Below are 26,110 nucleotides of genomic sequence, written 5' to 3'. Positions count from 1 at the left end.
ACATAATGGAAGCCGAGTTAGGTCAAAATTTCTTTAGTACCGAGTAGACAGTTGGCAGTGTACTAAGCATTTATTACTCTGTTATGAAGGGTACATAAATCTGATTTTTGATCATTTTCCCACCATTCGAACAAGAAGCAAAGCCAAAAAAAAGCAGAGAAGATCGAGATCAGCTCAGAAGCCATTTGTGAAGATTTCAACAACAATTCAAGACAAGTTTCATCGATTTAAGGTATTTTACTTAAGTGCCGAGCTACGTAGGATTTATAAACTTGTTTAAATTATAAACCCTAGTTTGGAAAACAATGGCATTTGGGTCAAGAATCACTAAGGGTATGGAGAGTCATGAAGTTCAGTTGGTTAGAAACAAAGTTAAACAACCTAAATTTAAGCCCATTCCAGAAGTAGCGTACAAGAATGATCCTGCAGGTGCATTATCAGTTATTTCGAATAAAGCTGTTATGGTCCAAGATGTTCGCAGATGCTATAATTGAAAAATTCATGCCATAGGAGACTTAGAAATTCATAATGCATATGATAAACTATGTGAAAAAAAAGTACTGAAAAATGAGTTTTCAATAATTGAAAGAAAAGGGTTAACCAAAACCCTAGCATTTCTGACTGTTTTCAAAACTGAATGGGTACAGATAGTTTTGAGCCAAATACATGATGGAGCCTTTTGGTTAGAGTCAGGGCCAGTAAAGTTCACCAAGAAAACTGTTCATAGGATTACTGGTATTCCAACCCTAGATCGGCCAAGGACCCTGCGAAGTGGCAAAAGGGAAGTTATAGAGAAAAATACAGGTGCCAAATGGAATAATAGAGGAATGACTATCGACACAGTCATAGATCCCCTACTAAATTTTGCTGTGAGAATCATTTCACACAAATTCTATCAATCAAGTAGGTTGAACAATGTACCTTGTATAGCAGTTGATGTTGCATACAAGATAATCAAAAGGGATCACACTTATGATTTGGTAGAGCTCATGTTTCAATAGATTAATGAAAATTTGGGAGCCATAAGGAAGAGCAAGGGAGCTCAATGCAAATTTGGATCAGTTTTGATGTGTATGTTTTTCTATTTGATGAAAGAATTTCTTACTAAGGGTAAAGTAAAGTGGAATCCAGATAAAACAATTGTTGAACAAATTAATGGATACATTGAACAGATGGGTGAAAATTTTGATGCCCAAATGACTGGTTATTTTGAGGACTTCAAAAAGTCCATGAAATAAAGAATGAGAATTCCAGTCTCATTGACTGAGAAATATGAAAAAGGTATTTGTTTTCTTGTAGATATAGATTATACCTAGATACAAGCAGTTGTACCTAGAGTAAGATGGCTTAGGTCACTAGGTTATGAACTTGATGTTGATCAAGCCTCTGTAGCAATAACAGCTCTACTTGTAGAAGAACCTGATAAAAATGCAAAATTTTTTGGAACTTATGATGTTGTCAAATCAAAGGTAATAACAAATTTGAAGACTGCTTCAATAGTAAAGAAGAAAGAGAAAATGGTGAGACAAATCAAAAGGAAATTTGGCGTGGAAGAAGAAGGAACAACAGAAGAAGAGGGAGAAGACATTGAAGAAGAAGAATATAAAATTCAAGGTCAGACTCAAGAGTCAGGAGAAGATAAAGAGGAAAGTGCTGAGGTAGAAGAAGCCAAGGAAGTACCAGTTAAGAAAAAGACCAGAACTCCTTTTGCTCCTAAATCCAAGGGGAGGAAAGTAGCTGCCCTTGCACCAAAGAGACCTACCACAAGGGCTGCAACACAAAAGGCCCAAGAGGAGGCAAAAGGAAAGAAGAAAGACTCAAAGAAGACTACTGCTGAGTCAAAAAAAAGGAAATTTATTCTCCAGCCTGAAATAGATGAGGAGAAAATAGAGTCAGAGGACAATAGTCAATTTCAAGTGGTAAGACACAAACCCTAGATTGCTGTTGATAAATTATGTTCAAAAATTAGAAATAATGATTTAAAAGGTTTAAAGAACCTGAATTTTTCTAAACTCACCAAAGAAGACCAAAATAAATTAGAGGAATCTGTGTATGCTATGATGGCTGAGTATAAGCACACACCTCTAGAATTAGATGAATCTATGCCAAGAGAATTGTATAAAATTATAGAGGATAAATGGCATTTTTGTTTACAAATGGAAAAAGAAATAAGGGAGTCAACATTAGCCATATTGTTGCCTGATTTGACTAAAGATCAAATAATAAATGTAGTAAAAAGGCATACTAACAAATTCACTCTCAAGTATAGAGAATTCAACATATTGCAGAATAAAATTGAAGAGGTAGTTACTAAATCCACAAGATTGTGGAAAATAGTTTACAAGAAAATAGAAGATGTATATAATGAAGAATATAAGGTAGAGGCAAGTGCCAAGACAAAGGAAAGAAAAGTATCAGAAACCAAAGAGAAGAAACTAGTGGAGGAGAAGAGTAAAGAAAAGGAAGAAGAGGCACATAATGAGGAGAAAGAGGAAGAGAAAGATACAGCTGAACCACAAGATTAAAGTATGCAAGACATACAGGTGTCTCCTCCTAGTCCTCCTCATGCCACCATCACACCTATAGATTTCATAAAAATAAAGGATGTTACAGACACTTCAAATCTAAACATCAATCCATTAACTGTAGAGGATTTGGAAATCCTTGACCAATCGTCACTAGTAACAAAATTAAGTTTAGATCCTGTATTGGTCAGTGTTGATGAATTACAGAATCCAGAAGCTAAAATAGAGATAGTCAAGGTAAAAGCACAAGTGCCATCCTTGACCATACAAACTACTGGTATTCTATTTCTTCCACCACTACCTCCACCAAGTATAGTCACTCATACACTCCAAATGTTGAGTACAATAGTAGGGGAAATAAAAGAAACATCTGAACTACCAACAAGTTCAATCCCACCTAGCATTCATAAAAAGGATATTCAAGTTGAAGAAAAAGAGACAAAGAAAAAGGAGGAGACTGCAATACAAACATTGGTTGCATTACCAAAATCTGGTACTCCAACACAAACTCTTCAGTAGCCGAGCACAGCTGGAGTACAGCTGAAAATCAGAACACCAGGCTCGAGCTCATCAAAGACAGTCAGGAGACTTCACTATGGAGTTCCTGAGCTTGATGAAGAAATTAAGATTCCATATTATTAATCTAGCACTCTTACTGAAGAGAAGATTAATGAAATTCAGAGTGCATTGGACAAAAGAAGGAGACAAGAAGCACTAAGAAAGGAATATAAGCATAAGCTTACATTGAATGAAATTAAAGACATATTTACAGAAGCTTCTTGCTTACAAATTCCAGATGAGTCAAGATCAATTATAGAACAACTATCTGATATAGTTGACTAGGTGACTAATGAAGACCAGGAAATAAATGCTAGATTGCTTGAATGGTCAGAAAAGAAGTTCCAAGGCAAAGTAAATAGTAAAATATTCGGTGATATAGCACTATCACAAGAAGAACTGGCAAAGAAAGTTATAACAGTTAAAATTGTACTAGGAAACATCTTTTCCCTGTACAACAAGTGTGATTTTTCCACATTCACACAGGACACTAGCCAGAAAATACTGAGCTTGGAAAACAATTTGAAAATATCTAGCATGCAACTCCCCATAGATCCAACTCAGAGTGAGAAGCATTTTGTCCAATCGCTTCACACACAAAGAGAGTTAGCTATCTTAGTAGAAAAGGAGGCAACCACAAAAGCCAAATTGATACAAATGCAATCGTCAATCACTCCTCATTTGGAATTACTTCACAAGGAGAAAATAAATGCAGAGACAGTCCTCAAGAAAGACCCCAACCTTTCTTCATCTGATGGACTTGTACACCTAGTAGCAGAGATTGCCATCTAACATAAGACATTGGATGTCGCATTAGCAAATTGGGATGCAGCTCTGAAGGTACTCCTTGAAGTAAATAGCACATTTTTGGCTAAGTATGGCATTTCATTGTAAAGACCTTTGACATAAGTGTCAAAAAGGGGGAGAATAAGTAGTAAGAGTAATAAGAAGTGATTAAGTAAGGGGGAGTTAAGTACATAAATGAAATGATAAGTATGATAAAAGGAGGAGATAGCAAATTTTGAATGTATGATAAATTACTGAGTCACATGGATCTTAATTAAGTGTTTTTGCCACTCATGTCAAAGGGGGAGATTGTTAGCCTAAAGAATAAATTTGACAACTAAGTGTCAATACACTTAACCAAGATCAAGAGTAGGTGCCGAGTAATAACAAGTGCCGAGTGCAATAGGTGCCGAGTGATAACAAGTGTCGAGTGTAACAGGTGCCGAGTGATAACAAGTGCTGAGTAATAACAGGTGCCAAGTGTTAATAAGTGCTGAGTACAACAAGTGCCAAGTGTTAAAAAGTGCTGAGTACAACATGTACCGAGTAATACAGTTTTGTTCATGTGCCGAGCTATCCAGGAAACAACATGTGCCGAGTATTAGAAATACTTTAGGAGCCGAGTAACTCAGTAAGATTAGCATTGAAATTGCACAAACTATGATGCAAATAGTTTTTGCAACTGACAGAAGGTAAACTTCGAAGGATTTAATGATATAATCGAATCTTTTATTTTTCCCATGCAATTCGCATGCAGCCAATAAGAAAAATCATGAAGGCATGCAACCAATCAGTAAAAGATAAGTATTGATTGAGAAATTGAGATTCAATATGGATCATAGATCCAAAAAAAACCCTAAATCTTTGAAGTCTTTATAAGGAAGACAAAATTTCATTGTAAAAACACATATGGAAGGACATACAAGGGTGCATAAGCAAATCTATTTTCAGAAGCAAAAGTTATCAGACCGCAAAGGATCAAGATCAGGAGAAGGTGGAAAAGGAGCCTATATTTAGCAATCAAGGATTGTAATCTATCAGGTTTATTGTATCTAATACTCTCTAGCAATTGTATTAGAATGAAAATCCTATGGTGATAGGTTAGCTTTACAGCTATTTTGTAAGAACCTTTTGATTAGGTGATTAAAATCCTTTAACCGGGTGACACTTCATGTTAAGTGTTTGAAAATCCTCTAACCAGGTCACTATTGACACAGTGTAAAGCCTTTAACAGGGCAAACCATCAGAAGTGGTTGAACAATATTGCTGTAGTAATTTTTGTGGGTATCATCCCCACCCCAGTTTTACCTTCTTATTCCTGGAGGCTTTCTGGGTTACCAAATTCCAGTGTTAAGTGTTATTGATGCATGAGTTTTGTTACATGTTTATTTGATGTATTTACATGCATGCAACTCACTTTCAGTTAAAATTTTCATTGGCTAAAGTATGATACTTATGATTCACCCCCCCCTCTCATAAGTACTCTTTCCATATTTGAATATTCCAACAGAATCATAATGTAACTATTGAAAAAGAGGATGAAACCTTGACATCTAATCTATTTAGCCAAGAGGATTTTACTATTTTAGCAACCTCCTTTAGGCAAAAACCTGACAGTATATATCAATGTGCGTAAATTAAGCAATTGCATAATAGATTTGGTTGCATCAAATAATGTTATGCCATATTTCATAGCAAAAAGCCCTGGGTCTCAATCTTACTAAAGTGCACAGGAGGTGTTATTCTATGGATGCAAAACAAGTCCCTTTGCTTGAGAAAATCAAAGATGCTCAAGTAGCCTTGGCCTCACATCCAAAGAAGAAACTCTTATTGACTATCCTAGTAGTAGATATTCCAACGAGCTATGGACTTCTTTTAAGTAGGATTTTTTCCAAGACTTAGGAGGAGAAATTAAGCTGGATTGGTCTGAAGTAGTCATACCTATCTGGAATAAGAAAGTTAAGTTAAAACTCAAAGAAAAGGAAAAATTCACGATTCCAAAATTAGATGATCCTAAAGCCCAGATCCTCTATCGAGAGCTAGAATTTGGCAACTACATGTTATTTATTGAAGAGGCTCTAGATGAACAAAGAGATGAAGATCAAAGCAAAGGAATTCTAAATGGGGACAAAGATGTAATAGGCATATGGACACTTGAATTTGATGGAATTTGTGCCTCCTCAGGGTCTAGCACAGGTGTAATGTTGATACCCCCTAAGGGAGGACTTGAGCCCTTGGCTTTCAAATTAGAATTTAGAAATACAAATAATAGTACAAAATATAAGGCTTTGTTATTGGGGATAATATCAGCAAAAGAAAGAGGAGTAAAGATCCTGAGAGCTCGGGGTGATGCAAAACTCATAGTCAGACAAATTAAAGGATAATATTCTATGAAAAATCACAAGTTAAAGAACTATAGAAATAGAGTTTGGGATGAAATAGAAGGTCTAGATGCCTTTTCTATTGAAGCGGTGCCAAGGGAGATGAACACAAAAGCTGATTCTTTAGCAGTTTCTGCTTCTTTGCTACTACCTCATCCAAAATTCAAGGATAAGAAATGCCAGATTGAAATTGTGTATCAAGCTTTTGTTCCAGATAATGTGGAATCCTAGCAAGTTTTCAAAGATGACAAGAGCTTACAGCTGTTCCTAGAGAATGGCAAATCCAATTTTGCACACGAACCCAAAAATGATAATCATGAAAGTTCTGATATCGAGAAGAATCAAAAGATAAAGTTCAATTGCAAGGTAATATCGTTTCCCCCATACTTTGTAGCCTTAGAAAAAAAAATTAATAGACATGATGCCTACATAAAGAAGAAGAGGGCAAAAAGGGAACCTACCACCAGAGAGTATGAGTGGGTAAATATTGGAGACACCCATGATCCTAAAATGATCAACATTGGAAAATGTTGTTCACCTGAAGAAAAAGAAGTTGCGAAACAACTCTTCATGGAATATAGGGATGTTTTTGCTTGGAGTTACGAAGATCTAAAAAGCTATCGAGGTGGGGATGTAAAACATCAAATTCCACTCAAACTTGATGTTGTTCCTTTTTGGCCAAAACAAAGGAATTATAATCCTAAGGTCTTAGATGCCATTTTTTGGGAGGTAGATAAAATGTTGAAAGCAAGAATCATTTACCCCATCCATCACTCTACCTAGGTAGCTAACATAGTATCAGTCGGAAAGAAGAATAGAGAAATAAGGATCTGCGTTGATTTTTGTAATTTCAAACAGGTGTCCTTGAAGGATAATTTCACTCTCCCCAATATGGATTACTTGCTGCAAATAGTGGGTGGATCTGAAATGATGTCCATGCTTGATGGGTTTTCAGGTTACAATCAAGTTGAGGTAGATGAGAAAGACCAACATAAGATAGCATTTACCACTCCTTGGGTTATGTTTGCGTATCACAAAATGTCCTTTGGGCTTATCAATGTTGGTGCCACATTCTAGAGATGTATGAGCAAGATGTTTTCTAATTTGAAGGATTGGATTATAGTTATATACCTAGATGACCTCATCGTGTTTTCAAAAAAGAGAAAAGACCACATGGAAGATTTAAGGAAAGTCTTACAAAGATACTGGGAACATGGAATCTCACTCAATCTGAAGAAATCAATTTTTTGTGTGAATGAAGGAAAGCTCCTTGGTCATATAGTGTCTCAGGAAGGCATCAGAATTGATCCCGAATGAGTGGAGGCCATCCGAAGGCTAAGTTTTCCTTCAAATAAAATAGGGGTTAAGTCATTCTTTGGGCAAGTGAATTTCCTTAGAAGGTTTGTACCAGATTTCGTAGAAACCACTAAACATATTGTGGATATGATGAAGGGAAATTCAAATTTCAAATGGAATGAGGTGGGAAAGCAAGTCTTTTAGAATATAAAAACAACTATTGCTAATGCCCTAGTTTTGAGTCACTCAAGTTATAAGTGAGATTTCTTCATTTACTTTTATGCTTCTAAACATACTTTATCGACAATACTTATGCAAGACAATGATGAAGGGGTACAAGCCCCAATAGCTCTCATGAGCATACCCCTGAAAAATCACAAATTGAAATACTCACAAATTGAGAAGCATGCTTTTGCAGTAGTCAAAGTACTTAATTTTTTTTGGTTCTATATCTTGCATTCGAATTTTGTTGTTTTTTTTCTAGATGTAGTAGTGAAAAGTGTGTTCACATAGTAGGATGTAGGTTGTAATGCTAGAGGAGCATGGATAGAAAAGACACAAAAATATGATATAGAAATCGAGCCTACCAAGCTAGTTAGGGGCAATTCTTTGTGTAAAGAAATTGTAGAAAACAAGAACACTGGAGAATTAGAAGAATTAAGTGAAAAGAAACTAGTATTAGTAGTAGGTCTTAATGATTCATGGTTCAAAAATATTTCTTAGCTGTTAACATATGGAGAATGTCCAAAGGGCCTAAATGTAAAACAAAGAAGGGATTTAAAATTGAAAGTAGCTAAGTATGTAATTTGGGATGGAAAATTGTTTAAAAATGCCATTGATGGAAATTTTCTTAGATGTGCGGAAAAACAACAACAAGAAAAACTATTGAAAATTTTTCATAATGAAGCTTGTGGAGGGCATTTTTCATCCTTGGTCACAGCTTTCAAAATATTGAGACAATGCTATTAATGGCCTAAAATGTTCAAAGATGCCTATTCCTGGGTGCAAAAGTGTGCAAAATGCAAGATGTTCACTAGGCATCCTCAATTAGCTGCTCTACCATTAAGGCCCGTTATCATTGAATGACCTTTTCAACAACGGGGTCTTGATTTTATTGGTCCAATTAGTCCAACATCCAGTGTAGGTCATCAGTATGTGGTAACTGCAACTGATTATTTCACTAAGTGGGTGGAAGCCAAATCAACCAAGAAAACTACTTCCAAAGTAGTATGTGAATCCATCAAGGAGAATATACTGGTCAGGTTTGGCATTCCTATCAAATTAGTGATGGATAATGCAACCTACTTTTCTTCAATTGAGATTACTAATTTTTTCTTTGAGTATGGAATTACTATTAGTGACTCATTTGATTATTTTCCACAAGGAAATGGTGAAGCTAAGTCTAGTAACAAGAATTTGATAAATATTGTGAAGAAGCTTGTCTAAGACAATCAAAAGACTTGGCACAAGAAAATTCATGAGGCACTATGGGTAGATAGGATGAAACCTAAAAGAGAAATCAACATATCTCCATTTGAATTAGTATATGGAAATGAATCTAACCTTCGATTACCTTTGGAATTAGCCAAAAGAAAACTCAGAACAATGATTGAAGATGATATTTATAAAGACAGTTTAGAGAAGTGAATCCTATATTTAAGCAAGCTAGATGAGGAAAGAGAAGAAATCATGGACCACATCACACAACATCAGATGTGAGTTAAAGATCTATTTGATAAGAAGGCAAGACCACAAAAATTCATGGTAGGAGATAGTGTGTTACTCTAGGATAAGTGAAGTGCTCCAAAAGGTATGCATAAAAGGTTTGACACCTTGTGGAAAGGTCCATTTAGAATTCATCAAGTATTTGAGAATAATTCATTCAAATTGTCTTATCAAGATGGTGAAGTGCTACCCTTGACTTATAATGGTCAGGATCTAAAGCTTTATCAAATTGCAAATTGAAAATAGGTAACCCCTATATTGTATTATAGTTAGGTTTAGTTTCTTTCCATGTTTTCCTAGTTAAGCCTCCTTTCCTTGCTTTGTTTTCCTATTTTTCTCCTATTTTTTTGTGTTGTGTTGCCACCTTTTATTTTCTTTGTAAAACTAGAGATTGTGAGTTCCTTGCTTGGGTATGCTCTACCCAAGTCCCCAGTCAGACCCAGATGTTGTCCCACTTTTGACCTTGTACCCATTTTGCAAAAGCGGAGAAGTTTATGTATTAGTTTGGTCTAGGTATGTCTAGTTGGGATTTCTCCTTGATCTCATGTGGGTAGCTTAATACCTAATTCGATGGAGATTATTGCATTTCATGAAGTTGTTCACAAACTTGGACTTGTTCATGACTTGTATTACTTTTTCCCATGAATGAACGACACTTGCAAAAAATTGGATATGGCCTTCTCCTTGGTGGGTTTTCAACCCATGAAGGTGATTTCCCATAGCGGTTAACAAATCAAGATCATGGATCAAAATAAGAAGATAACAAGTTGTTTCATGAAAGATCTATATTTTCATTGCAGTATTGTACTTTGGGAAACACTTGGGATTCATCATGATGCTCAAAATTACTTTAAGCGAAAAACTTGAAAATGACTTCTCCTCGGCAGGTTTGTGACCTATGAAGTCTGTTTTCTGTTGGAAGCAATTGTGAAGGAAAGAAGTGAAGAAGTGGGCCCCCTTTCAACTTATGTAATCCTTTTGTGATTTTCCAAATCTAGAGGAAAGGTTAACTCAAGAGTTAGAAGGAAAATAAAGCTAAAGTAGAAAATTGAAGATCTCCTTCTCTTTGGCAGGTTTTCAACCCATGAGGGTGATTTTTCCCATTCATAGAGAAATAGACTTTTTAAACAGATTGGGTTCACAAATTGCACATAAGATGCCTTAAGATGATAGTGGAAATAAGATAGTCACAATTGGAAAAGTGTAGTGAGTAGAATCTAGCTGGACAGATATTTCCTTACATAGTACTCCATTCTTAATTCTCCAGAACTAGGTGAAACATGGGAAGGTAAGAATGAAATAAAGAGAAGTTACCTTTAGGCCAATGAAAATAGTGAAAAGACATGGAAATGTTTGTTAGAAACTCTCACATTTGCTAATCTAATGGATTTATCCTTTAATTCGTTCATGTGGCGCTGATTCTAAAAATTAACGGATGGATTGGAATTCCTATATAGAGGGAAACATAATGGTTTTACAAATCACCGCTTTTTCTTGACTTGTTATGCTATTAAAATTTTGCAACATTTTCAAATCTTCTATGTTGAAAATTCAATTCCTTGTGCTTAATCTAGATTTGAATTTTCAATTTATCTTATACTTCGATAGAATGGCAACGAGATTTTTTGGGTTCGATGTGCTAAATGGAATCAAGTCTACATTGTAGAGTTTCACAGACACCTCGCTTTGTTTCTATGACATTCAAGATTTCCAAAGGAGGCTGAGGTTGGAGCCAATTCATTCTATAACTAAGAAGCTCTGAGGGATTGGGCTAGTAGAGGCTGCTAGGTTTTCAATGGTAGTTCAAGCTCCCGAGTTGATTGTTGAATGCATAAATAACTACAATCTAGATACCAAAAAAATTCTGTTGCATGATCATATAGTTTTAATCTCTATTGATACACAAATTATAGTAAATTTCCTCCAAGCTCTAGAATGGGAAGAGTTCTCTGAGGTTATAGTAGGAGGAGCAATGTCTGAGTTCTCTTTGAAGAAAATGGTGTGGAGAAAAGAAATTATGAGATCCTAGTTTCAAAAGCCATCGGGTACCAAGAGTAAGGTTCCCAAAACTCTATTTGGCACTGATCTCAAGCCCAAGATTGTAGATATTTTGGTTCTCTTGCATAGATTGAAAGGTGATGTAGAAGCACTTAATTTTGTTGAATAATATTTCTTTCCAGTACAACTTATCTATTTAGATACACAGTATGTTGATTGGGACCATCAGGTAAGTGAGCATCTGTCTAGAGCCCTTAGCACCTCAAAATTTTACAACACCATTTACATGTCTTCTTTCCTAATTTATATGCTATCTTCTCTAAAATTGTGGCTAGGCCTTCCCAAAATAGAGAACTTTCTTGATGATGTGAAAATCTATGAGTTATATCAATGTTTACAATTATAGAATAGTTATGCAGAAAATGTCAAGGTTAATGACGCATTTATGATGAGAATTTGCAGGGAACTCCAAGGATGCAAAGAGGAGGTTGAGCTCAGAGGAAAAAATAGCTATTAGTTAGTTTTGTAGCTACTTTATTTAGTTCTCATCCTTCTCATATTTGCATCTTGTAGCTTTCCATGGATTTCCTTTGAAGTTGCCTAGGTATCCAAGTGATATGATCATGTTGATAGAGATCGTGAGGCAAGCAATCTAGGTGAATGTGCTGAGCACAAGCTTGAAGAAGAAAGGGTATGAATTCCCTATGAATGTTGGAGCTTACAGTTGTGAGTCTTGTTCTGATGCAAAAAATATGCTCAAAGCATTTGAGACTAAATACAAGTCGGAAGAGTATGAGGTCATGAGACCTATGTTCAACCCAAATGGGTATGCAAGAGAGGTGCTATAGATCGAGAGTGTGATCAAACATGTTACCACTATCGAAGACTATTGGGAGAACTATAGAGATGAGCTTGAAAGTAGAGATCGTTATTTCGCTAGACTCACAGTGGAGAAAATTAAAACATATGGTATCAACTTTGATGTAGAAGGCTTGGAGGATGATGGACATAATATGTATAACAATACATATTTAAGTAAGTTAATGGACATTCCTCTCAGTTTAGAGCCTAATGTACATGTTCAAGAGAATTTTGATATCATGATGGCCAAGATCATCAAGAGAATAGGGAAATGGGTTGAATGGACAACCAAAAGAAGATGAAGTAAAGGTGTAGCCACTCAATCTTCTCCAACAACTGCAACACCTACTTCATCTTAGAGTGCTACACTAGGCGTGACGATAGCTCCCACTCAAGGGCTAGGTCAACCTTCACATGGAGGTGATCAAACTCTAGATAAGAATGTTCCCATAGCCAAGACCTATCATAATGGTTCCCTCCTAGTCACTGGAACCCAAACTAGTGCTGAGGGAAAGAAGATGGAGGAACCAAAGGATAACACAACCACCTCAATTCCATCTCCCCATGTCACACCAATTCCATCACCTCATGTTTCTCCAATTCCTTCTCCCCATACTACTCTAGTTCCCTCTCCTCATCATAGTCCTATTCCACCAGCAAGTGCTACACTTCTACAACCAAGTGGCTCTCCAATATAGATAGTAGACTTATGAGATGGAAAGAGTAGCAGTAGTGAGTCTATTGTGTTAGATGAGGCAATGAAGAAAACTTCAAAAGTAGAAAAGGGCCAGACTTCTTCTAAGGTCATCTCTCAAGATCTGAAGAATCCCTTCTCTTCAAATACTATGAAAATAACTCTAGTTAAGAAGAAGATGTTCAGTATAGAATCACTTGGAAAAAGGTCCAAGGTGATAGGTACAGACTCCTGGTTGGAAGATACACTAGAAAAGAAGAGGAAAAGAAAGGATGAAAGTACTTCCACCAAAGATACAATATCTCTTGCAATTCATTCCAGATCCACACTGGCAAAAGTAAAGAAGTAGAAAACCTTGTCTATACTTAGGCAAGTTCTAGAAACAAGGCACCTGACAATGGAGATAATGAAGCCTAACAAAGGAGGAAGGATTGAAGACATGACTATTGATGATTTTACTTTACACTCTATGGACCTTAGAGAAGCTAGGCATAACACCAAAGTTGTCTTGTGGAAGTCGACCAACAAGGTTATTGAGGGACGATTGGAAAGTTTGAAGTTGTCCAAAACCAAGATGAAGGCTGAGATAGAAGTATTGAATAGGTTCATGAAACAATTAGTCACCTAATTGGCAGCTATCTCTAGAGTATCAGTGACCCAAAATCCTACTATTGCTAAGGTTCAAGCCCTCATCTCTCAACTCCAAGAAGATAGATAGACATTTTGGTTAGATTGGTAAAGAATGGATTAATAAGCTTGTCAGAAGCAGACACTATTGTAGAGAAAATTGGTAATGTTATCTTAAGGCTAGAAATAGAAAAAGATAATGTCATATCAAATAGCAATACTCTAGATGGAGAAAGGGTGAAGTGTGATGAATGCATCTCCCTCTTGAAGATGATCATCCAGATAAAGGCCAAGGAAGCGATTAAAAAAAAAATATTGCCAAAGGGAGATGAACCTCTATTCAAGTGGCTTCAAATCATGTAGTTTAAGACTGAGATGATCTAGTCCACAAAGAAAGGGCTGAGAGAAATAGAGGATAAGATGGAGAAGATACAAGACAACGGATTTGAACTGATGAGGGGAATACATATAGGCTCATAGACTAGTGGCCAAGGAAAAGCACCCATTGGGATCAATGCCATGAAGGAGAACTTTTCCAAGTTTCTAAATAGTCTGTCTGATGTATCTTCTAGTAGTCAAAATAGGGTTACTGAACTCCACGAACTCAATAGATACATATACATGGCCACAAAAGAACTACCAAATCAACTGAATGCTATGAAGGAGTTGGCTAGAGAGAATTCCAAATGGCTCTTAAGGTATACCAACATACATATGCCTAGGCATGAAGAGCTCATCCTGATCATAGTTGTTGCCAAGGCCTATAGAGAAAATGCTGACAAGGGGAAGAAGTTTAAGTGATTCACATTTTGCCTCCTTTTTTTTTTTTATTATGTAATTATTGTAAAATGGCAAATTGGTGCCTTACCATTTGTCATTTTTGAGGAGATGAACTGATTAAACTTCCATTGTAATAGTCATCTCAAAATGGTATATGTATGAGATTGAAAGATTAATGAAAGGTCAATTTTTTTTTGGTGTAAAGTACTTATTGTTGTAGAGACAATTGAATGGTATTTGATATCAATTATTTTCTGTTCCAATTTCTGTTAGATTCAGTCTTATGTTTTCTTTTTTGTTTGAGTTGAAATGAGGAAAGAACATAGTATCACTCCCCTGTTTTGAAGCAATGAATGAATGTGATAGGTAGTGTCATTTTTCATTCAAAGAGAAATACCTTCAGCATTTTCTATTTGTTAATCATAGTTCAGATTTAGACTTATTTAGCTCCATACTAGTTATCACTTAGTTAAGCTTTGTGAATTTGTAAGATGTGTGGATTCATAAACTTGTTTAAATATTTTGAAATTTTTATTTGCCTGAGTTAGAATCTATTTAGGTCTAGCTTGGTTTTACCTCTTCTATTCTTAGGTTAAGAACATACCTTGAATTAGCTTAGGAGAAAAAAAAATTCATTGCAAACCTATTTTAGGGAGTTATACCTACCAATTCAAAGAAAAGCGAATTCATTCATAAGTGGTTTTCCAACTGTTTGTAACCAGATATTGTTCCAAGTTTGGGCATTTGAGAGTTATAATTAAAAAGAACAAATCTATTTACCAACAATTATCTTATTTTAGAAATTGTGAATTTATTTTAGTTTCTATCTATTATCAAATTTTAATTCAATGCAATTAATTTTGTAAAAATAGTTGTAGTCTTAATTGAACCCATTTGTAAAGAATTCAATTTACTAAAAAGAAGAGAATTTTACTAGAGTTAAACTTGGATCTTATTAGATTATACTCACAATTCTTTTAATTAAATTGTACATAGTTATTAGTTTTTTAATGATTAAAATTCTCAATTGTCATATATAATTAATTATTAATTATTATTCTAATACTTTTTACATAAATAAAATTAGTTTTATAAATAAGTTTAGGCTTTAAAATTTTTAATTTATTTTGTATACATTTATTTTTTATAAAATTAATATGTATTTGTAAAATTATGTAAGGATTAAATTATTTTAAAAGTCTATTATATTACTTCTAGAAATAAAATAAAAAATGTGTATTGTGTTTGTAAAAAAACTCAAGAGCATAGATTTAATTTTATGTGTATGAAAAAGTGGGGCATTTTAGTAAGTGGGTAGAGTAGATGGATGGGAAATAGATAAAGCACTCACATAAATAGGTATTATAGGAATTTCACCATGACTGAAATGAGTAGGATTGATGTATGTGTAGATGTAGTTATGAAAAATGGACTATAAGTACACATAGTAGGTAATGATGTTGATATAGAAATATGATTTTCAACATGATTAGTAGGATTATAGATATTAATAGCTTTAACACAACTTTCATAGGCATAATATTATTAGTCACACAATGAGGAACGTCACATAATAGATCCACATAATGTTTATCCTTTTGAATCATCCTCCTCAACCCTTCATTCAAGGGGATTGCCTCACTATTTGAGTGTTCTTGAACCACTCATTGTTCAAACTTTTCCAAATCATTAAAAAGAGTTCTTAATCGATTACGAAATACTTTCATTAAATAGTCATCCTTATCATGAAAAGTGTAAAAAGAATGAATCGTAAGAGAGTTACTATTTCATGTGATGGGTGTGCATTTGTGATTCTTTTTATATATTTACTGTGCATATTTCCATCACATTTTATGCCTTCTCATCCCCTTTCATTCCATTTATCATAAGAGAAATGTACTATCTTTGATAAAATGTAAAGTAGAAAATAACTTTTGTAAAACTCCACCAAGTGTACAAATTTACAATAATTTGATTAGTTTCTAGTACAAGAACTAAGCGTGGGTGACTAGGTAGTTACATTAGATTCTTGCACGATTGAATCAATTGTGTACATATCATAGCTCTATTTTTCTATCTTATTTTATCTAGATATTTTGTTTCATAGTTTAAGGCCTTGGATGATCTTCAAAAAAAAAATTATGCTATTGTTTTCATGTTTGTTACATAGTTGAAAACTTGTGGCCTGTGGCTAAGATAACATTTATATAATTTAGAACAATGTCCTGTAACCATAACAACTCAATTCAACCTTATTTTGAGTATTTTGGAAACTATATAAGTATGTGTATGTTCATAAGAAAGGGACTAGAAATATATCCATAAAAACACCATTATAAACCAATCTTTTGTATTATTGCTTTATTGAATTGGATTGACTTTAGCAACTAAATATTAATCTTTTGCTCGCCAAGTGAATTGGAGGAAGGGCCCCCTCTTGGAAATCTTGGTGAGATCATTTCAGTTTGCATTGTGAATCTATGTGTTAGTTATTTCATTTATTTTCCATTACAAATTAAATGTAGAAATGGAAATCAATTAGGTGTGTGTGTGTGTGTGTGTAAGATAAATGCCTATTGCCAAAGGAAATAGAACTCGTATGATTGATGTTATGTATCCAATCAAGTTTTGGTTGTTTAAAGAAGTAATTCTCTATTGGATTATTGAATTGCAGCCACTTTTGCCTTTTTCATTGACTATTCATCCAATGCTTGATTATCCATCTCTTCTAAAATATACTTACTACTGCCTTCTGTTATTTTCCACAAACTTAATGTTGCCTCCTATGTTCGTGTCACATATTATTATCTTAACCCCTAATTATTATCATAGACTGTTGTGATATGGAGCTTGATAGGACTCAGAGGTTTATTTGGTGTGGTTACTCCCCAGATTATTTCTATGGGGGTTTGGGATATTTTAGAAAAAAAAGGAACTGGTAAGTATTCAATTGTTCTTGGCACCATCAGTGACATTTAACATTACAAAAGCAAAGATGATGAAAGAGTTGATGCAAACCCTAGAAAAACTGTATGAAAAGTGCTCTGCTTCAAACAAGATATTTCTCATGAAGTGTTTGGTTAATATGAAGATGGTAGAAGATGGATCTATTGCAGATCATTTAAATAAGTTTAATATTGTGACTTGCCAGTTGTCTTCTACGAATGTCAATTTTGATGAAGAGATTAAGACTCTCTTGATTTTGTGTTCTTTTCCTGAAAGCTGGAATATCTTGGTAATGGCTATGACTAATTATGTTTCTGGATCTAATACCCTAAAATTTGATGATGTGATTGGTGTTATTTTGAGTGAGGACACTCGTAGGAAAACCTTAGGTGGATCTACATCAGGAAGTGCTTTGAATGCACAAAGCAGAGGCAAAACAATTGAGAGAGGAAATAATTTTGGAAATTGTGGGAAATTAAGGGGAAAGTCAAAGGGAAAGAGGTCTCAATCCAAAGGATCGAGAGATTGTTGGTACTGTGGAAAACTTGGGCATAAGAAGAAAGATTGTTGGACTTGAAAGAATAATGAAGGAGATAAACTAGAAGGGAACAATGAGGAAGATGTGGTAAATAAAAACTCTGTAGAGGATGCTTTTCTTCCTTCTTTAGAAAGTGTCAATGATTTATGGGTTTTAGATTTTGGTGCTCATTTCATGCTACACCCCATAGAGGTTATTTTATTGATTATGTCCAAAGGGATTTTGGGCTTGTTTATTTGGGGGATAATGAACCCTGTCATATTGTTGGAAAGGGAAAAGGTTAAGATTAAGTTGAAAAATGAGAATCACTGGCTACTACATGAGGTAAGACATGTTCCAAGGCTAAGTAGGAATTTAATTTCATCAGGGCAACTTGGTGATGAGGGTTGTGTAGTTACTTTTAATGATAAAAATTGGATGGTTTCAAAAGGTTCCCTTGTAGTAGAAAAAGGTGTGAAAGTAGGCACCTTATATCTTTATACAAGTCATACTATTCCTTCTACTTTGATTGTTTAAGAGAAAAATGAATGTTCAGGAACAATTGCTGCAGTTGTGTAGGGAGAACAAACAATTGCTATAGATTCTAATACAATGCTATGGCACAATAGACTTGGGCACATGAGTGAGAAACGTATGAAATTTATTCATTCAAAGAAATTTTTACCAAGTCTAAAATGTGCTAATATGGATTTCTATGAAAGTTGTGTGTATGGAAAATAAAAGAGAGTGAGCTTTGTGAAGAGTGGGAAGGAAAAGAAGAATCATAAATTAGAGCTTGTGCATACAGATGTATGGGGACTAGCTGAAGTATCTTCCCTTGGTGGCTCTCATTATTATGCTACATTTATTGATGATGCAACTAGAAAAGTATGGGTTTATTTCCTTAGAAAGAAATCTGATGTATTTGCAACTTTTAAGAAATGGAAATACTTGGTTGAGAATGAGACTGGTAAAAAGATAAAATATCTTAGATCTGATAATGGTGGTAAGTATTGCAGTCATGAATTTGAAGATTATTGCTCCACTAATGGTATTCATAGACATAAAACTATTCCAAGGACTCCATAGGAAAATGGAGTGGTTGAACACATGAACAAGACAATAATGGAGTGTGCACGAAGCATGAGGTTGCATGTTGAGCTGCCATTAAACATGTGGGTAGAGGTTGGCAATAGTATTGTATGTTTCATTAATAGAGGTCCTTCTACTCCTTTGGGCTATGGTACTCTAAAAGAAGCATGGACTGGTAAGAAGGTGAATTATTCTTTTCTCAAAACTTTTTTTTGTGAAGCATTTGCACATATAGATTATGAAAATAGAACCAAGATAGAAACTAAGTAAAAGAAATGTGTATTTGTTGGATATGACATTGATGAATTTGGTTATAGGCTTTGGGATTTTGAAAATTGTAAAATTGTAAGAAGAAGGGATGTCATATTGAATGAAAAATTATTATACAAAGATCTATTGCAGCAACATGAGAAGAAAGAAAATGATTATGTAGTGTTGGATGATAATCCAAAAGATGACGTTCCAACAATTCCTCATGATCTCTAAGAACCAAAACAAAAAATACCACACACCCTAGTGAATGCTAGACAATCAAACAAGGCTAAGTAGATGTTCAAAAATATTTTCTCCTTCTTTGTATTCTATTTTACTTATTGATCCTGATGAACTTGAATGTCATGATGAAGTTGTGTAGGTGGATACAAAGATTCAGTGGGAGTCTACAATGAAAGAAGAAATGGACTCTTTGCTGAAAAATAAGGCATGGGATTTATGCAAGTTGCCTACAGGTAAAAGGGCTTTACAAAATAAATGGGTTTATAGGTTGAAAGAAGAGGATGGAGGTAAGAAAATATTTAAAGCTAGGTTAGTTGTAAAAGGATTTGAATAGAAAAAGACATTGATTTTGATGAGACATTTTCTCCTATTGTTAAAATGACTTCTATTCATACTATTTTGAGTATTGTGGCTACTAGAGATTTCCATCTAGAATACCTTGATGTTAAAACAACATTTCCTCAGGATGATTTGGATGAAGAGATATATATGACACAACCACAGGGGTTTGAGGTCCAAGGTAAAGAGAATCTAGTGTGTAGATTGAAGAAAAGTTTATATGGCTTAAAGCAAGCACCTCGGTAATGATATCTGAAATTTGATAGTTTTATGCATGAGCATGGATATAGTAGGTGTCATTTAGATCATTGTGTTTATTTTAAGAGGTTAAATGATGATAATTATATTATTTTATATTTATATGTTGATGATATGCTTGTAGCTAGGTCTAACATGGATCACATTAAGGGGCTAAAATACCAGTTAGCACATGCATTTGCTATGAAGGATTTGGGGGAAACAAAAAAAATCCTCGGTATGAAAATTTGGAGAGATAGGAAAAAAGAAAAATTAACATTATCTTAGGCTGATTATATTGTGAAGGTGTTGCAACATTTCTCTATGGAGAATGCTAAAGCTGTCAGCACACCTTTACCTAGTCATTTGAAATTGACTAAGGAGATGTGTCCAAAGATACAAGAAGATGAGGTGAAGATGTCCAAGGTACCTTATGCTTCATATGTTGGAAGCTTGGTGCATGCTATGGTATGTACAAGGCTAGATATTACAAATGTAGTGGGAGTCGTTAGCAAGTATATGAGTCATCTAGGAATTGAACATTGGAATGTAGTTAAATGGATTCTTAGATATTTGAGAGGAACATCTAGTAAGTGTTGACATTTTGTGGGCTGTATTACTAATTTGCAGGGCTATGTTGACTCAGATTTGGTAGGGGATATTGATACTAGGTAGAGTACTACAAGTCATGTATTTACTATTGGTGGGGCAACAGTGATATGGGTTTTTTGGTTATAGAAGTTTAATGTTTTATCCACTATAGAGATAGAGTATGTTGCTACTATAGAGGCATCGAAGGAGATGATATAGCTTCAATTCTTCATGGAAGAATTGGGATACCCACAAATGAATATTTATTTATTCATATATATAGCTAGAGAGTCATTCATCTTGGGAAGAATTTTGCTCTACATTCAAAGATAAAACACATATAGTTGTGGTGGCATTTAATTCAATCAGTTTTGGATGATGTATAGTTAAAGATGGAGAAGCTACATACATATGATAATCTCACAGATACGTTTACCAAGGCAATAACAAGGGAGAAGGTGAACTCCCCTTCAACTTTAGTTGGTCTTCTAGACTAAACAAAAATAAGGAACAATAGAGTCTAGGGTGGTTTGATGTTCCAGTGGAAGCTACAAGTTTAGCAATGCTATGACTAGTCTCCAAGTGAGAGGTTATTGTTGTGGATTCTAATCAATCTCCAAGTGGGAGATTGTTGTGATGTTGAGCCTAATTAGACTTGGGGGTTTATTTGGTTTGATTACTACCCAAATTATTTATATGGGGGTTTAGAGGTAGTGCCCCCAAGACGGGGTCAAGGGGCAACACTCCCTGTTGCAATATAGTGTGGGGTTGAGGGGAAACCCCCTCATGGGGGTTTTCAAGGGTAATGCCCTCGAAGACAAAAATGAACTTATATTGTAAGAGGTGTCAGCTACTATTCTTCTATTGGATGACTTGTTCTAGTCCTAATTTGGTAAGTGGCAAAAGCTTGTATAAAATGGCTTAGGGTTAGGGATTTCATAATGTATGGTGATATTGTAGCTTCTTGGGGTGGTATTGAGCTCTAAGGGATCATATATTGTAATCACTGGATAATAATAATATTAGATTTGTTGTTGATGGATGTAGCCTAGGGATTGGGTAAACCAGATTAAATCATTGTGCCTTGTGTTCTCTTCTGTGTGATCTATAATTTTCCAGATATTGGTTATACAGATTTCATCTAGATCTTTGTTACATCAAAGTACTTAAAGATTGATTTGCAACATTGATATATAAATTGATTAGATAGATCCATGAATTGTAATGTTTAATAATCAATTAGGTAGTGTGGTTATTATTAAATGTGATAGTTAATCTCAGTAATCAACTAATGTGATGATATATTACATTAATTGATTGGTTCCAAGTATGAAGGTAGCTTTGATTTTGTAAATTTGGATTCTATAGTTCCTATAAGTGTGCATTTCAATTCATTAATTAAAAGCCTCTTAATTTGACTCCCTAGCATGTGAATTAGGTTGCATCCATAACACTTGGCCTACTATCTTCATCCCTTGAGAAAATAGCAGCTATATCTCTCACTAGTTTATGAATTTTGAATTGACACTCGTAGGGCATTTTAGTTCAAAGTATGTCCAAAATTAATCCATTAAGATAGACCCAAAATTTTTCCTAAATTTTTTATATCATTATCGAGCAGAGATATTAAAAGCATAAAATCATAATAAGTCAAGTTAGGAACAATGTGTCTTTGGGAGTGTCTGAACAAGTATCGACCTTGGTTAGTCTGATACCTTAAGTTTGTGTTGCAAAAAATCATTTAGGTGCATGAATAGGCCTAGGGATAGCCAAGGAAGCTTTTTTAAGAAAGAGTTCATAGGTAGTCCAGAAACTCAAAAACCACAAAAAGGGCCATTGAACATCGAACCCAAACCAAAAGAAATTGGCTTAAGGCCAGCTTCCCAACTAGATTCACTTGCTATACCTCCTAAAATCTTCCAACAATTCATAGACTCATACAAAGCTAGGTGTAGTAAATCTTCAAAACCACCAGAGAAGCCTTTTAAAGTGTAATACACACCTTGGGTAACAAAAGTCTTTGAAAAAGTTATGGTTGATAGCATAGGAAATGTAGTGGGAGGGTAAAGGCACAGATCTATGTTAGCTTCAAAATTGATGTAGGAGCATCCTGGGTTGACATGTTATCCTGCTAATTTGTGTTCATTCCACTATGTGTTGCTAAGTTTTAGACATTGTTGAGTTGCAGCAATTGCTGAGTGCTAGTTGTTGGGACTCAAAATTGAAGCCCAAATTTTGAGTACCATGCTAAAAATCAAGCCTTATAAGCACTTTTTGATACATGTGCACCTAACTATTTGTTTGAGACCTAAGAGGTGTTTAATATTTCTAACACCTTGCATTCAGTATATCCACTTGTCCCATGAAGATAAATTTCCATTCCAAGTCATTTTGTGAAGTCTAATTTTGAGCAATGTCCAAATTTGCATTTTCCCCCAAGTGTCAAATAGTGATAGGAAGCCGTGTTTGCAATTGAATATCTTGCACCTAGTAATGTTTCATGACTCACCACTTTTGGAGTGTTTACTACCCACACTAGAGAGCCTATGTTTTAGATTTTGGGTCATTTTGATATGTTTTGACTAGGTTTTGAATCCCTCAAATTTGGTCATTTACTGTTGTCATGCTGATGCTAATTATTTAGAATTTTGGGAGGCCCTATTTGACTTGTAATAATTTTGACCCAGTTGACCAAAATAAGAAAATTCCTTTTGTAGTACATTCTAGAGGTCAAAAACTTACTATGTTTCAACTTTGAGGCTATGACGAATTTGTTTGATCAGTTTTCGAATGCAATTCCAAATGCAATTTGTAACTTTTTACTGGTGTCAAGAAAGACAAATTAGTTAGTACCCCTATTTGTGATCTCATATCTCCAAATCCATGATACATGAGGTTGAATGGATTATACCACTATGCTCTACTCAAAAAATATTTCATGTGTGCCAGTTTGTAAACCTTGATGAATCTGTCTACACACTTTCCTAAGTCTATTCCATTTGTCAAAACTACTTTTTTGCCACTATTTCTAGTTTGCAAATTCTGAGTAGCTCACTTTGACCGCTTGCCATTTTTGCCCTATTATTCATCATGAGCCCTAATAATAGACTCATATTGTTCTCATGATAGTGAACCAATGCCCCAATTTTCTTTTCCCCAAGTATCAATTTGACCTATTTTCGAAGCCAATTCCAAACATGATTTATTACTTTGTGACATGTTTGCATGCAAGTAGTTCTCAGAGGGTAACTTTGAAAATCAATATCTTTTGACTAAGAACTTTTCATGAGATGAGATTTGGTAGGGTAAGAGAATACAAAGAAAAGAATCAACATATTTGATTTCAAAGCTCGATCAAGTGTTTTTGTTAGTTTTAAAGGCTAGTCAAAGGACCTCTTGGCACTAAGTAGACAATTTGTAGAAAGAGGTGAAAATGAGTGTTAAAAGTTACAGAATGATGCAAATTGTTTCAAGTCAGAATCAGATGTTCATCAGATCAGTATGGAATATCAGTCATTCAAAAACAATTTTTTTTTTTAGTTGGACCCACTTTGGGGCTCGATTAATCGCATTAGATTGATAAGATATGGGGAAATGAAGATGTTTTTAAAAGATGTAATAATTATTTCCATGTTGATGTTTCTGTATATGAACATAATCATTAAAAGGTCAAGGCGATTATTTTTATATGTCATCACAGTTTGGAATAAAGAAGAGGTTGTGGGAGAGCATTAATATTGGTATGGATAGTCAAAGGGCAAATTGACAAGAAAAGGTTAGTGCATCAAATTTCTTATATATGTGATTGGAAAAGGATGGAAGCTCTTCATAAAGATTGAGCACAAACTACATGTAGTTGGAAATAGCAATTTGGATAGTATAAAAACAACCTCAAGTTTAGAAAGCTTCTTGATAAATTAAATGTGGAGATGAGACCACATGTTTTGGAGGTGGTGAGACTTTGTGGTTTTGAAGGAAGAAATGCAAAGTCAATAGACATGAGCCGAGTCATTGCAATGAAATCTTTAAAAAGAGGATGAGTTACTACCGGATTTAGTATCTTATAATCTTCCCACTTTTGTAGTGATTCCCGACTTAATAAGAGTAGTAGATATTTTATATCCTCAGAGGAAGAATATGCATAAAAAATCTACCAAGGAAGTGGAGGGGTATTGATCCATAGCCCAATGGGTGAATCACCTCAGCAGGTAGAATGAAATCAAGTCGTCCCTTCTACTAGTGGACCGACCCAAATGTTGTGAGATAGAGGAATCATTGCAAGGAGTATTGGAAACATTTTCATTATGACATTTATAAGGCCAAAGTGAGTAAAGTAGGCATTACAAACACATCCAAAGAATCTCATAGCAATTTAGGGTTCTCCTAAGTTGTCAAGATTGATTCCTGATCTAAATGTAGGCCTAGGAATAGTTGATTTACACATAAGGAGGAGTTTTAACACTAGTTTATCTCTGTTCATCATCTGGATCAAAGATGGCACACTTCATGGCAGCCCAAGCTCAACATATTTTGCATTCAAAAACCTAAAAGTAGATTTATTTGAAACTAGAGACTATTTATCATGATCCTACACTTATATTGACCTATCTTCTTCGACATGCTCTTCATGTCAAAATTGTATTCATTTCTCAAAGGATTTTGAACAACAATAAGGAACTTCAACTTTTGAACAAGTTGATTGATTTGAAGGAAGAGTTTGTAAAAACAAAAAAAATCTTGTCATGAAGTAGTTTAAAGGAAGCAAGATGCCTCAATTGTGTTCCTTACCAAATTATGTCATAAAGAAATTAACTTTTGGAGGCTAATGGTATTAGTATTCACTATAGACAAGGACATGCCAAATTTTATTTGAGTTGAAACATGGAAGAACAACAATTCTAATAGGTAGAGCTATATAGGTTCAAGGTGGAGGTTCTAAAAGACAACCTTCAACAGATTTTAGGTGGACACAAATTCATGATTCTGATGCTATTATAGAGATTGTCTTATAGGATGCATCAATGGATGACAGGACTGATCCTTCAAGAGTGCCTAAAGGTTGTAATGATGCAAATGAAAAAGAGGAAGATTCATGGAGGAGAGATAACTTGTCAAAGGATGGTGTTTTACAGAATTAGGACAAGTGACAAAGTATTGAAAGAGATGAAATTGTTGTTCAATGATTTCTCCATGAATGGCAATGCCATGATGCTTTGCTTTGTTAGAAACTCTACTCATTCTTCACAAGTGCAAATTCAATCAATTTAGTATCCTAGTCATGCTAATATAACATCAATGTTTGTTAGAGAGGGTCAATAGGAAGTGATAGGCGTCTTCACGTGACGATGTACATGGCTCACTGCAAGTCTTGAGATTAGCCTCTTTGCATTTGTGATTTCGGGTGCAATCTAAAAGGAGGGATCAGATGACTTACAATATGCATGGACGTTTTCTCCAAAATCGATGTTTAAAGGAATGAGCATTTTCTTTCACTTTGAAGCTAATGTTACTATCCACCATAGCCTAGTTGCAGATCTAGCCTTAGCACCATTAGAATGGATACAAAGGCATTGGAAATGATTAAAAGCCAAGTCGATGCAAATAGAACCAGTATAAGCCCCTAAGTTTTGTCCCACATGCATTGTAGAGGCATTCTTTCCAA

General features: G+C 34.8%; 1 protein-coding gene across 1 annotated transcript in view; it reads left to right on the top strand.

Moving 5' to 3' along the window:
• The window catches only part of LOC149559686 (pentatricopeptide repeat-containing protein At2g03380, mitochondrial-like), a 59,806-nt gene extending 34,220 nt beyond the window's left edge, over positions 1–25,586 (top strand). The window contains exons 10-11 of the mRNA XM_089827461.1: positions 7,109–7,222; positions 25,461–25,586. Of these exons, the coding sequence (XP_089683587.1) occupies positions 7,109–7,222; positions 25,461–25,586 (240 nt within the window). The remainder of the gene's footprint in view (positions 1–7,108; positions 7,223–25,460) is intronic.
• The last annotated feature ends 524 nt before the right edge of the window (positions 25,587–26,110 follow it).

The sequence above is a fragment of the Cupressus sempervirens genome, chromosome 4, assembly GCF_028749045.1.
Source record: "Cupressus sempervirens isolate cs-2001-9-10 chromosome 4, ASM2874904v1, whole genome shotgun sequence".
Taxonomy (NCBI): Eukaryota; Viridiplantae; Streptophyta; class Pinopsida; order Cupressales; family Cupressaceae; genus Cupressus; species Cupressus sempervirens.
The sequence above is the reverse complement of the archived record's forward strand: the minus strand, read 5'-3'. Positions and strand labels throughout refer to the sequence as shown.